The 12,912-nt window shown below is 33.4% G+C and overlaps 3 protein-coding genes across 3 annotated transcripts; 1 reads left to right on the top strand and 2 right to left on the bottom strand.

The window, feature by feature from the left end:
• Positions 1–436: 436 nt before the first annotated feature.
• On the bottom strand, positions 437–1,460 carry LOC106100502 (vegetative cell wall protein gp1-like). Its single transcript, XM_013279367.1, has 2 exons — positions 1,310–1,460; positions 437–891 (listed from the first exon to the last, which is right to left on the bottom strand). Exons 1-2 carry the CDS (start codon positions 1,353–1,355, stop codon positions 515–517), a joined length of 423 nt encoding a protein of 140 aa, XP_013134821.1. The 5' UTR covers positions 1,356–1,460; the 3' UTR covers positions 437–514.
• A 1,251-nt stretch (positions 1,461–2,711) lies between these two features.
• Positions 2,712–5,536, top strand: LOC106100457 (poly(U)-specific endoribonuclease homolog). Its single transcript, XM_013279317.1, has 6 exons — positions 2,712–3,255; positions 3,482–3,593; positions 4,453–4,537; positions 4,631–4,783; positions 4,878–4,966; positions 5,189–5,536. The coding sequence occupies exons 1-6, from the start codon at positions 2,882–2,884 to the stop codon at positions 5,423–5,425; spliced, it is 1,050 nt and encodes a 349-aa protein (XP_013134771.1). The 5' UTR covers positions 2,712–2,881; the 3' UTR covers positions 5,426–5,536.
• A 1,602-nt stretch (positions 5,537–7,138) lies between these two features.
• LOC106100715 (5'-nucleotidase domain-containing protein 3) lies at positions 7,139–12,854 on the bottom strand. The gene is made up of 9 exons (XM_013279712.1): positions 12,353–12,854; positions 12,109–12,284; positions 11,595–11,822; positions 10,641–10,775; positions 10,378–10,535; positions 9,852–10,038; positions 9,005–9,145; positions 8,486–8,637; positions 7,139–7,630 (listed from the first exon to the last, which is right to left on the bottom strand). The coding sequence occupies exons 1-9, from the start codon at positions 12,498–12,500 to the stop codon at positions 7,426–7,428; spliced, it is 1,530 nt and encodes a 509-aa protein (XP_013135166.1). The 5' UTR covers positions 12,501–12,854; the 3' UTR covers positions 7,139–7,425.
• Positions 12,855–12,912: the final 58 nt, after the last annotated feature.

Here is a 12,912-nt window from a genome sequence, read left to right as displayed (position 1 = left end):
CTATAGGTGTTTGTGAACAAAAAAAATCGTACACATATACCTCTTAAATATAAGCGCCTGCAATAAAAATATAATACATAGTATCATTTGCAAATGCTTTACAACGCGGTTAAGTCTGACCAGGCGTCGAATTTATTCTGCCATAAAGGTTTGTGTTTTTATGAAAAGTTAATAAATCAAAAAACACCTAATTGGTATGAAAAATAAAATGGATGTAATGATTATAATAATAGTATCTTTTTACATATCTTATTAAAGAGTTGATACTACTGTCACTATCACAAAAGGTCAAAAATAATGATTTCTCACAATAATTATACCTCTTTCAAGATAGAAATGACACAAACTAAGTATAAGATAAAATTGTAGTTGAAAATCTACAAAATTAACAATCATGTGTAAGGATTCACTATATTTGAGACTAAAAATATGCAAATAAAGATATAATAGGTACATATTTATTTTATACAAAATATAAATACATGTAAGTATTCCAATATCACATATGAAACATTCAACCTTGTTTAACAGCTTGACTGTAACTGTATGGGCGTATAACACTGGCTTTACCCTGACTATCGTAGAAGTTAATAAGATGTTGAACACTGCCGGGTCCCGGTGTAGTGACTGGCTTACCCGCTGGACTCGGATACACGGGTACTGGTTTAATTTGAGGCGGTGCTTGGGTGGTCTGAATAGGTTTCGCTGGTACCGCTTTAATAGTAGTTGGTACGGGTGCAGGTGTTGGTTTAGGAGTGACGTTAGCAGGTGTAGGCGCTGGAACAGCTGGAGCTGGATTTGCAGGTCGTTGACCAGGTCTCATACCTCCAGACTCCATGTTAATAAATGCAAGGTTCGCATTTTTGTCAATAGGCGGATATACTTTACGACCTGAAATATTACAAAGATAATTACAGAAATGTTTAAATCTTACCGATAAGAGAATGAATAATATTCTTCAAAAAGCTTATAAATAGGTAACATATTGATATCAAAATTAACCCTCAAGTTACGGAACTATAAGTATTTTGAGTGTGAGTAAACAAAGAAAATTGCGACAGAAATCTAACCTATACAAATAGGTTAAGTTTAATTATGTTGTCGCTTCTCTATTACACTGCAAATACAATAAACATATAACGCAGAAAAAACAATATCACTGAAAACATTGTTAACTTAAGCGATAAATTGATATGAAACCTAAAAATATACACAATTTTTAACAGCTGTGACTATTTTCTATTTCTATCTTTATTTTTCGATTAATTTTCATAAAGCACATATTTTAAGAGTTGAATTTAATACTTACATTCAGTGTAATAAAGGGCGAACAATAAAATAAACGCGATCTTCATTTTGTCAAGAATACGGGTAACGTTTGTGTTTCAAGACCAACTATTTAGTATTGAGAACCGCCTGGTAAATGTGTTCGGCAAACTCGTAGCTCACCGTCGGGTCACGTCATATTTTGCCTCACTCTGACCTTTGTTAGTTAACCTCGAACGATAACTTGAGCTGACGAGAGTGGACCGAGATTAAGATTGTTTATTGTAAGAATTATTTACTTGGAAATCGTATTTGATAAGCACAATAATCTAATTTGTATTTTAAAACATTTAGAAGAAACATTCTGTTATTTATAGCGCTCATATAATTTTTCCCTTAGGTCTGATACCTTTTTAAAACTGAACTGATTATGTTTAATCGAAATACGAACAAAGAAAAATGATGCAAGCATAAGTAGGTACCTTATTTGTATTGGTGTGTCATTCTGTGTTGTTGAATTATTTAAATAGAATAGGAAACAAACCCACATATAAAAGTTTAAACAATGGCCGGCGGGTTTTTTATTAGTATGTGGACATAGAAAAGTTAGTCTACTCTAATTCTCTACACTAGAATACTAAAAGTGGATATTAAACCATAGAAATATACCTAATATACGTAGCGTTCATTCAACAAGAAATATTTGTAATGTCATCATGAATGGAAATCTGCATAGTAATATCGATCTATAGTTTCTTGTGCGACACTAAATCAGTTCAATCGTTGGTTCCGATGCATTATACATAGAGTAAGATACGATTTTCCCGGCGTACGAACATCTCGGTAGCTCGGCGGCTCTCAGCACGCAAGTTTTGCATTACACGCGCGCGCTCGCCTGCAACCGTCCGCTTCTGATGTCTCTTTTCAAATAACTTTCTTTTTGTACTTATCGACATTTCGCAACGCTTCAACTAAAACATTAGGATAAATTACGATAACATTTCATAAAGAAAATGGTATCACATTCCAACTCTTCCTTCATATAAACTGAACACAACCTGTCTAAATATTTAGAGTGAATAGGGCTGACACATCGGCAATAACATTGACACATGAATCTAGACGAACGGACGTATACGTATGTTATTTAATACAATGGGCAGTACATGGGAATGTGTCAATTCCATCGTAGTACAATAACTGTCTCATACATTACAACATCGACAAACAATCACATCAGCAAATATAAACAAACCTAACAGGACCAGTGGATTCATACAGTCATTTAAAACGTACGTGCTATACGGGACGGAGTGATTGATTTGTGTCTACAGATATATGCATACACCGTACGTGTGAGTCCTTAACGAGGGACCGAGGTCATTGTTGTTTACCAAGGTTTACTAACAACTGGCATTGATTATGCCGAACGATCCTCGCTTCTAAAACTGGAAATCCGCGAATTGAATCTCGACAACATGCCGTATCTATAGAGATATATGCGGCTGGAAATGACGTCACCCTGAGGTCGCTTCGTATCGTAGTTGGCGCGAGCGCAGAGATCACTAGTGTGTCGCGGCTGTGATAGAACTAACGTCCTAGCCACTAAGGGAACATGAGAATAACACTGGTTCTTCTTCTGTGTGTGGCGGCTTGCCACGCCGATGATTTGGCTCATGCCGCCGGCCAGATCTTCTCGAATATTCTCCCGAACCTTATCAGTAATTCGGTAACAGGCCAGCAGGGGAACACGGCGACCAATACGCTGCAGCAGATCGGCACCGTCGTCGGTGGTGTTGTCGACTATGCCAAGAAGAAGAGTTATGAAGATATGCTACGTCAGGTGCAGGACTCTACCACCGACGAAGATATCTTAAAACTAAGCGAGGAGATGTTCAATGCAGACATAAACAATGCCCTCAACTACATACAAGTTAACTTGCAAGGAAAAACAAGCCCCCTCTCCAAAAACGACGAGGCCCAATCAAAGTAAGATGTTTATGTTTCTTCAAGGTCTTTTTGCTTAAAAAAATGCTTATGCTTCACCAAACGAAATATTTTTTAGAAATGTTAATCGTGGATTTATTTATTTCTGATACTTAAAAACAAAGTTAATTTCGACAAAGTTACATAACTACGAGTACGGAGATTGAAATATTTATATGGGAGAGTAAAAAAAGAAACGTTTATATACAATTAAAAACTTGTTTTGCAGCTTATTAAATGTACCAGAGAACGTGTGGAACGGCCCAACAATCCGACCTTTCGTTGCTCTTTTCGACAATTATCATAAGAATGTCATAAGGCCAGAGTTCGTTACACCAAACGTAAGTTATCTTTTCAAAACATATCCTATATGAAGTAACGTACCTATTTGCCAGTAAATTAGCGCTTTAGTGATACTAATAGGAATGGTCTCTCCGAATGAGGGGATCGAATTTCGTGGAGCATGACATCATTGAAATCAAGTATTTTCCTCACTTTGTCTCAGTGAATCGTTTATGTTATACCTCTACTTGATGTAATACGAGTGAGCAAATTCTTCCTTGCTATTAGATAACTACACAAATCACGAAAAGCATGTAAATCTAGTCAGTCTGTGGATCCTGTCCATTAATAAAACATCCGCTGCAGCGGTTACACTTAGAAGATAAAACCGGCAAAACAAGAAACCATAAAAATAACATTTATATTTTATTCCAGTTCTTGTACATTCAAAGAACTATTATCGTTTTTCAATTTATTAGGATTAAAGGCAACATTACGAATAGGTAGTCAATAGAACTGGTATTCAGGCGCCTCTCGAAGGCACCTGATCTCTTCCCTTAGGGCTGTCACTAAGTATAATATTTTCACATCAGACGGAATAATATCTTTATTCCTCAAATATACGTTTCCACAAAGGTTGTTATTCTTCGAAGAGGAACACAATAACTCAATAACCACTTAAGTAGCATGAACAAGTTGAGTGACAGCAACAAAGGGGATCTATTTCAGGTTGATCGCAAACTGTGAAATTTTAAATAAGCTTCGACTTTGCGCTAACACGGTTTCAAAGTACTAAGTCCTAATTCAGACCCTTAAGTTATTCTTAAGACGAGCTGTTAATGGGGAAATAAAATATCTGCTTATACGTGCTACTGGGTTTTTTTGCTGTTGTTAATGTAAGTTATGTTTAATTTCCAGGAGGAGTCAGAACAAACTACATATATTAACACAATCTTGGCCACTGGTCCCATAAGGAGTTTGATGACATTTTTGGTTAACAAAGGTAATTATTTTTTACGATGTAGCATTGAAAAAGACTGATGAAGCCAAAACAACTAAGGAAACTGAAGTGTTCGTTATTTGTATTTTTTTCTAGGCCTGGCCCAACTCAATGAATACAATGAGCAAGTGGAGTTATTGAAAAAGATCTGGTTTACAAAGTACGCGCGTCACTGGACCGGCCTCTGCAAGTGTAGTTGTGCTTTCGAAAACATCTTCATGGCTGAATTGAAATCAAATGAAGTTCTCGGTAAGACAAATGGTTTAGTATTTTCTTAATAAAGTTGAAGAAAACTAAAGAAAAACACGAAGAACAGTTATTTAATTTTGTTTCTTATTTCCAGGCCTTCACAGTTGGCTATTCTTCGCGAAACGAGAGATGGACCGCAAAGCCAATTATCTTGGATATATTGACAAGCTGGATTTGTCCGGAGTGAGTAATTCAGATATCTGCTAATATAAATTAAACTTATCATCATTATTTGTCATATTTACATTATCCAAAGAAAAGATTAAGACATGTTTGAAATCAATTATTTTTGAAAAGGGCTGCAACTTAACGACAACTACTATAACCCTTTTTTTTCATTTGACAGATTAATTTAAGTACTTGAAGCAGTCACCACTATTTACATATTACTTTTACATTTCACAGAAAGGATTTATTCTGAAGCAGCATTCGATCTTAAGTGAGACGAAAGACGCACCAGAGATCACGATGTTTGTGGGCACATCCCCCGAGCTGGAGACCGCGCTCTACACGTTGTGCTTCATGGCGCGGCCTGACAGACCGTGCAAGCTGGCATACAACAATGTACACTTTACCATTCAGACTAAAACACTCAAAGCAGATAATGTACTCCTCATTGACACCGCTTACCCGACCTATTAAGTTGTAAGCAAACCAAAAATAGTTGTAGAAGAGATTATGTCGAGATTTTTTATTTATGATTTTTAACTCACATGTGACTTTTAGTAAAGAATAAACGATTTTTCTAACATATTTTGTATTTGTTTTAAATTGCATACTTCTAAATACAGAGTTGACTAAACTGAAATAAATTAAAGGTATCATGTACTCGTAATTAAGACAAATATGATTTTAAAGTTTCGTGCTAAAATCGTTATTAGATATGCGGGTCAAAGTTTATTTGATTATGAAAGATACGACAGGAATCGACAAAGTATGAAGCAAATAGGTTATCATAATGCCAACCAATTGCGATAAAAACCGAACAACAAACAGATTAGCATTATTTCGAATAAAACAATTTAATGATGCTATCGATTTATTTAAAACATTTTCATATATGTAACAGTAAATTAACAAAAAATATCGTAAATAAAAATAAATCGTATCAAAATATTGGAAAATTATTCGTTATTTCAATACTTTGATAAGTTTTCTTATAAGATTAATTATTTTACAGATCAAAAATTCTTATTTTAATCTTACTGATATGGCGAAAACAAATTTATTATATAACCTATGTATACAGTTATTACTCGGATTATGTATTAATGTAAATCTTTATTCAATATCTTGCACTATAAAATGTTAATTCATATCCTAATTTAATTTATAAAACTAGAAATCAGTTTTAATTTTTGGCTCCCTAATTTTCTACATGGTTTAGGCAAGATTGGCATATTGCGTAATAAACAGCGGTTTATTCCTGTTTGGTGAAATAATTGTAACATTTTTTTAAATATAAAAACATTAGTATATTTTTGGTAGTTTACTAACATTTTCTTTAACCATTACAACTAAGCTTTAGGGCTTGTGCAAGGATATGGTTTACGACAATAATCTAATGGCGGGATTTGGCCTCTTGACTGCAAAATCGGTAGTCCGTACCCAAAACCATTAGACTACTGACGCTTAAACATTGATCTTACAATTTTTACGACATAAATGTTTTTATTATGTTTTCATTTGCACCTATTTTTTTATTAAAATTAAAAATATTACACATGTAGTTTTGGAACATCTTTAAAAACATCGATTCATGTAAAGAAAGTATAGTTAACTATAAAACTACGAACTATAAGTCTACAAAAAAAATGTTTTAACTACTTTAGTTATAAAACATCTAAATAATATGTTGGCGTTATGTAAAATACTTCGGACTAGAAAAGTATGAGCATAATTTTAACTTCGTATCAAAAGTTTGTTTAGGAATATTTAATGGCACATTAAATGACACACTTTTATGACTACTATATTATGGTATCACTACAAATTAGAAGCAATGATAAAGTTTAAATGGTTTATATACAACCAAAGCATAATTCCCATTAGATTTTAATATAATTGAAGACATACGGTTTAGATTTTTTATATCTATACTAATTATTGGTAATATTTGAAAGTATACAAATTGAACACTACATTAACGACAGATCTAATTCAGTCAATAATAATTAGTCAAATACATAAAATAATGTACTTCTTGCTTGTTATGACGTTATTTATAAATACATATCTCAGAAATAAGTTTTATTTGATTTTTTTTGACATTACTTACATTCAATAAGACAGTATTCAATCGTTGGAATAGTAATTGCTTACATTGTATATTAAAATAAAAAAATACTGCAAAATATACTGTTAGTATGAGGCAATATACTGTTATAAGCTTAACTAATCTCAATATGAAACAAATTATAATCTTAAAAATACAGGTTGTTAACAATCAAATTATGACATTTTAACAAATTTCTTTAACCCTTAAATGCGCACTTTTGCATTAATACGATACACAATATAAATTTAAAAGCTAATTTTTTATCTTGTATTATAATACCAATCTTGCATTAAATGTTTTTAAAGATTTAAAATCACGCATTTTAGGGTTAAAAAGATCGATATTAGAAATAAAAAGCCTATATTTATACGAAATAAGATCCATATTCGTGTGGCATGACGCCTCGCCTGGGGTAGAATGTGTGCGTCAGCGAATAGTTGAGAAGATTCCTTATATTAGACGTATAAATATCAGCAAATCTGAACAAACGCCTAGAGAAATAGGTCGGATTGTGGTACGTGCGGAACACGCTGCCGAACTGCTTGTTGAATACTGACTTTGTATCGTTCCTGAGAAATAAAAAACTACATTTTTTTAAATCACACTATAAGTATATATAATAGCAAATTCAAATCAAGCCAACATGTATCAATACATATTATAAAAAAAGTTTAAAAAACTAACATTTTTAAAGTTTTTGTTTAAAAAAAAACATTGATACTACAACATTCTACAGATAAAACAAAAAAGATAAAATCACTCCACAGATCTAATAACAAGAGAAAAAAGTTGTAACAGATATACGCACTGTTTTTGTTGGGCGATGCTTTGTAACAAGAAAATCATCAGTCAGTTACGATATAATCGAGATTTAACAAAACATTGGTAATATACTGTTGTTCTATATTAAACAATAAATATTATTATCAAAAGAGGCTACTCTGAGTTTGTAAAACAATTTTAAAAATCTTAACAATAAATAAAAATACGATTTTTTTTGAAAAATCAACAGTTTTTGCAAAACTAAATCGGAAAATTTAAACTAAATTTTGCTTTCTATAAAATACTTTAGTTCTCATGCAATTTTTTCGAATTCAATATCATCATAGGGGACACCCCTGCCTAATCCTACTCCCGTAAGGTCGGCGCATCGGGTTTTCGTCCTCAAAATAACTATCATCCGTCATCTCAATCATAATTCCCTTTCTGATCACCTTTCACGCAAACCATCTATCTCTTTGTAGGTCTACCTCTACCGGTGTACCCCTCCACATTCATAACTAACGTCGTTCTTTTTACATGTGATTCAAATTTATTAATGCTAAAATTCATTAGAAGTTTCTTGTAATTAAAAAATAGTTGAATTGATTATCTCTTTGTTCTGTGAAGTTTGGTCAAAAAGAGTAGTGTGGTGCGGGCGGTACCTGAGGCGGTCGCGCTCGGCGGCCCAGTGCGCGAGCACGGCGACTGCGTCGGGCTGGCGGTGGTCCTGGTGGTCCTCGATGATCTGCGTCAACATCTGCAGCCAGTTCGCGTTCTCCTTGAACGACTGCGTGTTCAGCGTCTTTATTTCGTGCTGGAAAGTCAAAAACGGTTTGTGAAGTTATAATTTTTTTTTTCGTAAACAGATATAACTAGATTTTGAAAAAGGAATAAATATGGTTTCTAAGACATGAAATGAACAAAATTAATAAATACTTTTTTTATAATAAAAAAAGCACATTTGTGTTTTGGCTAATTAATTAATTTAATTATAGTCAATAATCTATTGCTTGTTTTCAATATTTTCAATATTAACGAGACACCAAAAATACCCATGATTAATTTTATAGATAATATAAGACACTAGTTTTCGCCCGTGACTTCGCGTGCCATTCTGTGGATACATAGTAACAAACATCTGTCATGTAAATTTTCGCATTAACAACATTAGTAATATTTACTGTGAGTTCGTTGATGATGGCGCCGGTGCGCCAGCCGTGCTCCAGCGTGACGTCGGCGAGGTCGCTGTAGGGGTGGTCGCCGAAGTACAGCACCTGCTGGCCGCGCCACCCCGTCAGCTCCTGCAGCTGCTTCACCGTGCCCTGCACAAAACATACTGCCAACTTTGGTGTCTAAGATCGCGCCCTTTTCACTAAACTATCGCACAACTGTTTAGTCGCTTTGATTCCTATGACCTTATAGTATAAGGTGCGCACACTACTCCACTTTAGATGTTTATGGTAGTTGAATCGAATATCGACAGTCGCACTACTGTGGTGCGATAGCTTAGAAAAAAGGCTTTTTTTATATATATAACATAAGGTGGCAAACGAGCAAGCGACCACCTAAAACCGCCAAAATGGCGAAGCGACCGCTGCCCATAAACATCCGCAATTGCAGATGCGTTGCCTACCCTAATACGACGGAGGAGACGCACATAGAGAGGATATTTCCCCTTCCTACGCATCTCCTCCACCGTAAAATCCACATCCTCTTCCCAACCACTCCTTATAAGAAAAGGGTGGTAAAGAGAAAGGGACTTAAATTAGGCTTCCGGCACCACACTCATCAGACGAAACACAGAATTGCTCCCTTTTCACGGCTGTCTTCTGTGTGGTCGTGGTATTACTGGGGGCGTGCCGGCCCTGCAGTGCTAAGATGTTAGAGCGGGCACTACCACTGTTAAATATATTACTATTTTCGTAATAAATAAAAATTTAATGGCGTCAGTGAGTCCATACAATTAACAACTGGCCGTCGCAACTAACCAACTGTTCTAGCCAAGTGTAAACCGGGCATTACACTGACCTCGTAATAAATAATGCCCTTTTCCAGTGACGTAACTTTCTCCCAAATATGAGTGTTGGCGTTTTTGTCAAAAACACGTATCGGCCGCGACACCTCCGTGAAGAACTTGGGCTTGTTCGCGTTTACTATCACAACGTCGAAGTACTCCCTCCAATCTGAACCCACTAACATCTCCATGCCCGCGTTACTGCAACAAATATGGTTCTAATGATATATGAAAACAGTTTTATATTAAAAAAAAAAACATATTACATGCAAAACACAATATCACACCAAAACCAGAATAAATCATGCATTTGCTAAATGATTTAATATTTAATGATTAAATAAAAATCAGAGATATAGTTTACATCAAAATTAACTAAAACATACTTTTTTAACATTTGAAACGAGTATTGTTTTTTGTTATGTAAGGTTTACATTTGAAAATTACAGTATTTTTCATCATGCAAAATTTCTTGCAACAATGTCAATATTGTTACAACGCTTAAAAATAGCGACACACACAAAACAAAGATATTCTTACACAAAATGATATGGACTGTTTGTTACAAGGAACAATTTTTTATCATGGTCCCTTAGGAGTTGAAAATATCTTTTTAAATCTGAATTCGGCCGAATGTACTCATCCACATTCTGAGCGACAATCTTATGCATTATCGGATGACAGCTTTGCACAGAATTCTGAAAATAAGTTACAAATCCACTTAAAAAACTTCTTTTATTCTATTCTAATACCAAAACATAGCATTAATTAACAACAACTTGAATAATAATTATTTTTAGTACCTTAACATCCAAAAAGAGGATCTCAGGATGATAATCTATATGATTCTTGATAAAATATTCAGCAACATTACAAAGCAATCCCATTTCTGGTACGGAAAACAGATCTGCCAAATGCACCATCTTTGCTCGATTGCCCTGGAAATTAAAAGAAATAATTTTAAAATAACCCAAAATAAAATGGAAGACAGAAAAAAAAACTTTTCTGATCTTCAGTAAAAGTTTAAAAATGGACAGACAAGAATCATTAGCCTTCAAATACAAAAAGAGATATCCAAATCAATTCATCAAAGGAGCAGTTCTGAGAACACCAAAAATGTATACACAAATTGAGAATGTCTACCTTTTTTGAAATTGGTTAAATAAAACTCTCTACACCTTTACTATTATTGATTCTAATAATAACATTGGCAGAAATACTTTAAAATCACGATTAAATAAGAATTGGATAATTATAAAATATCAAACTATGAAACTAGACATATCTCATATTGCAATGTGACATGGTCACCCTACAGTAGACAAACAAATGTTATCCATTATTTAGCTATACCATATCATGCCATATAGACCTTGTGTCACAATGAAAAGGGGGAATGATTGCATACAAGTGCCTTTGATTGCTTGCAACACACAATATAATACATATGTCTACAAATGGCACCATGTTTGTAAATAAAACTATAGTATATTAGAAAGATCATTCCATTGCTCAATTGCACTTTTAATTTGTTTTATATGCTGTATTTTTAAAAACAAATTGGCTGACAAATGACTACTCAAAATGACTAAAAAAGTGAATTAATTACCTACAAACAACTGGAATAACTTAAAAGGCTGATGCTTTTAAAGGACAAGGAGAGGATTTACATAAAAACATTTCCTTTTTGTACACATTGTTTGTTCCTGTAAATCCTGTTATCTAACATTTTTCTTGTAGAAAATAAAATTACTTACTTTATGTGCTCTATTGTCACCCTCAACATATGCAATTGGTATTATTCTGTTCTTGTATATTTTAAGCACTTCCTCAGTTGATACGGGAGTTAGTCCTCTATAAACAGCACCAAATTGAATTTGTAGAAATGAATCTAATTTCAAAAGAAGACCTTTTTCTATGTCATAATGCAATCCTCTCACAGCAAAATGTGGTTTGTATTCCAATTTTGAAATTTCAGCTGGGTACTGTAATTCAAAATATACATATTAAATATTTAACAAGATTGCTTTATAATTTAACTTTTCCACTCAAATGTTATAAGTATGTGTAAAATTAAAAAATTAAAACTATTAACAGACGTTAAAGGGAGAAGTTAATGAAAAAAAAAACAATTGAATGACGAAAGTGATAAAGAAAAAGTCAATCAATTTTTATTACCAGCCAGTTACTTGAATACATCTAGCCAGTAATTTACGCAAACCTAAGAGTTTTCACATTAATTCTGATAAGAATATAAAAAAGAAAACAGACCTTATATTTTTCTAAAAGCATATTCCTTCCGAGGTTGTATAGTAAATGTTCTAAAGATGGTTTGTAATGAGCCAGAGTATAATCATAATCGAATCCATACACTTTAACTTCTGATAAATCTAATTCATTACACGCAAAAACACCTTTAGGGTTGACATCTTGAGGCAGTTTTTTTGCTGGAAACAATAAAATAGTTTTTTAACTTGAATAAGCTATAAGACAAAAATCATTTTTTTTTACTTACATTTACACTTTAACTTAGTCCGAGAATAAACATCGTTAAGATATTCTCGCGAGGAATAGTTTCTAAATATATTAAAGTATAGTTTGACTTTATTTTGAGACATTTTTTTATGAACAGTACCTCTAAACAAGGTATACATTGAATTCATTTTGTCTTTGAAAATTATACAGAAATTTAAATCTATTGATTACGGTGGTATGTATTACGATATAAGACTACAAATTATGAATTATTTTAATAAACTAGTAAAACTAAAAACACCATAAAAATAAATTTCACATTGCATAATTTTCGTTACGATAATGTTCGATAATCGTTAACACTCGCAACACGTGCGAACGTCTCGTTCGATTTTCGAGTTTTGACTTTTGATTTGACAGATTTCAAATTCTCATCTAGTTGGCATCCAGTGTTACTAGTTAATAATACAAGTTTTCTACAAATAAAATAAACAAAACAGCACTAATATCGCTATGACGTGGTAGCATCACGGCTTTACAAACAATAAAGAATTTTTAAAACATGGAAGGCAAAATTGTCGCTTACACAAGCAATTTCCA

Source organism: Papilio polytes, unplaced genomic scaffold (assembly GCF_000836215.1).
Source record: "Papilio polytes unplaced genomic scaffold, Ppol_1.0 DF824047.1, whole genome shotgun sequence".
NCBI classification, from domain to species: Eukaryota; Metazoa; Arthropoda; class Insecta; order Lepidoptera; family Papilionidae; genus Papilio; species Papilio polytes.
The sequence above is the reverse complement of the archived record's forward strand: the minus strand, read 5'-3'. Positions and strand labels throughout refer to the sequence as shown.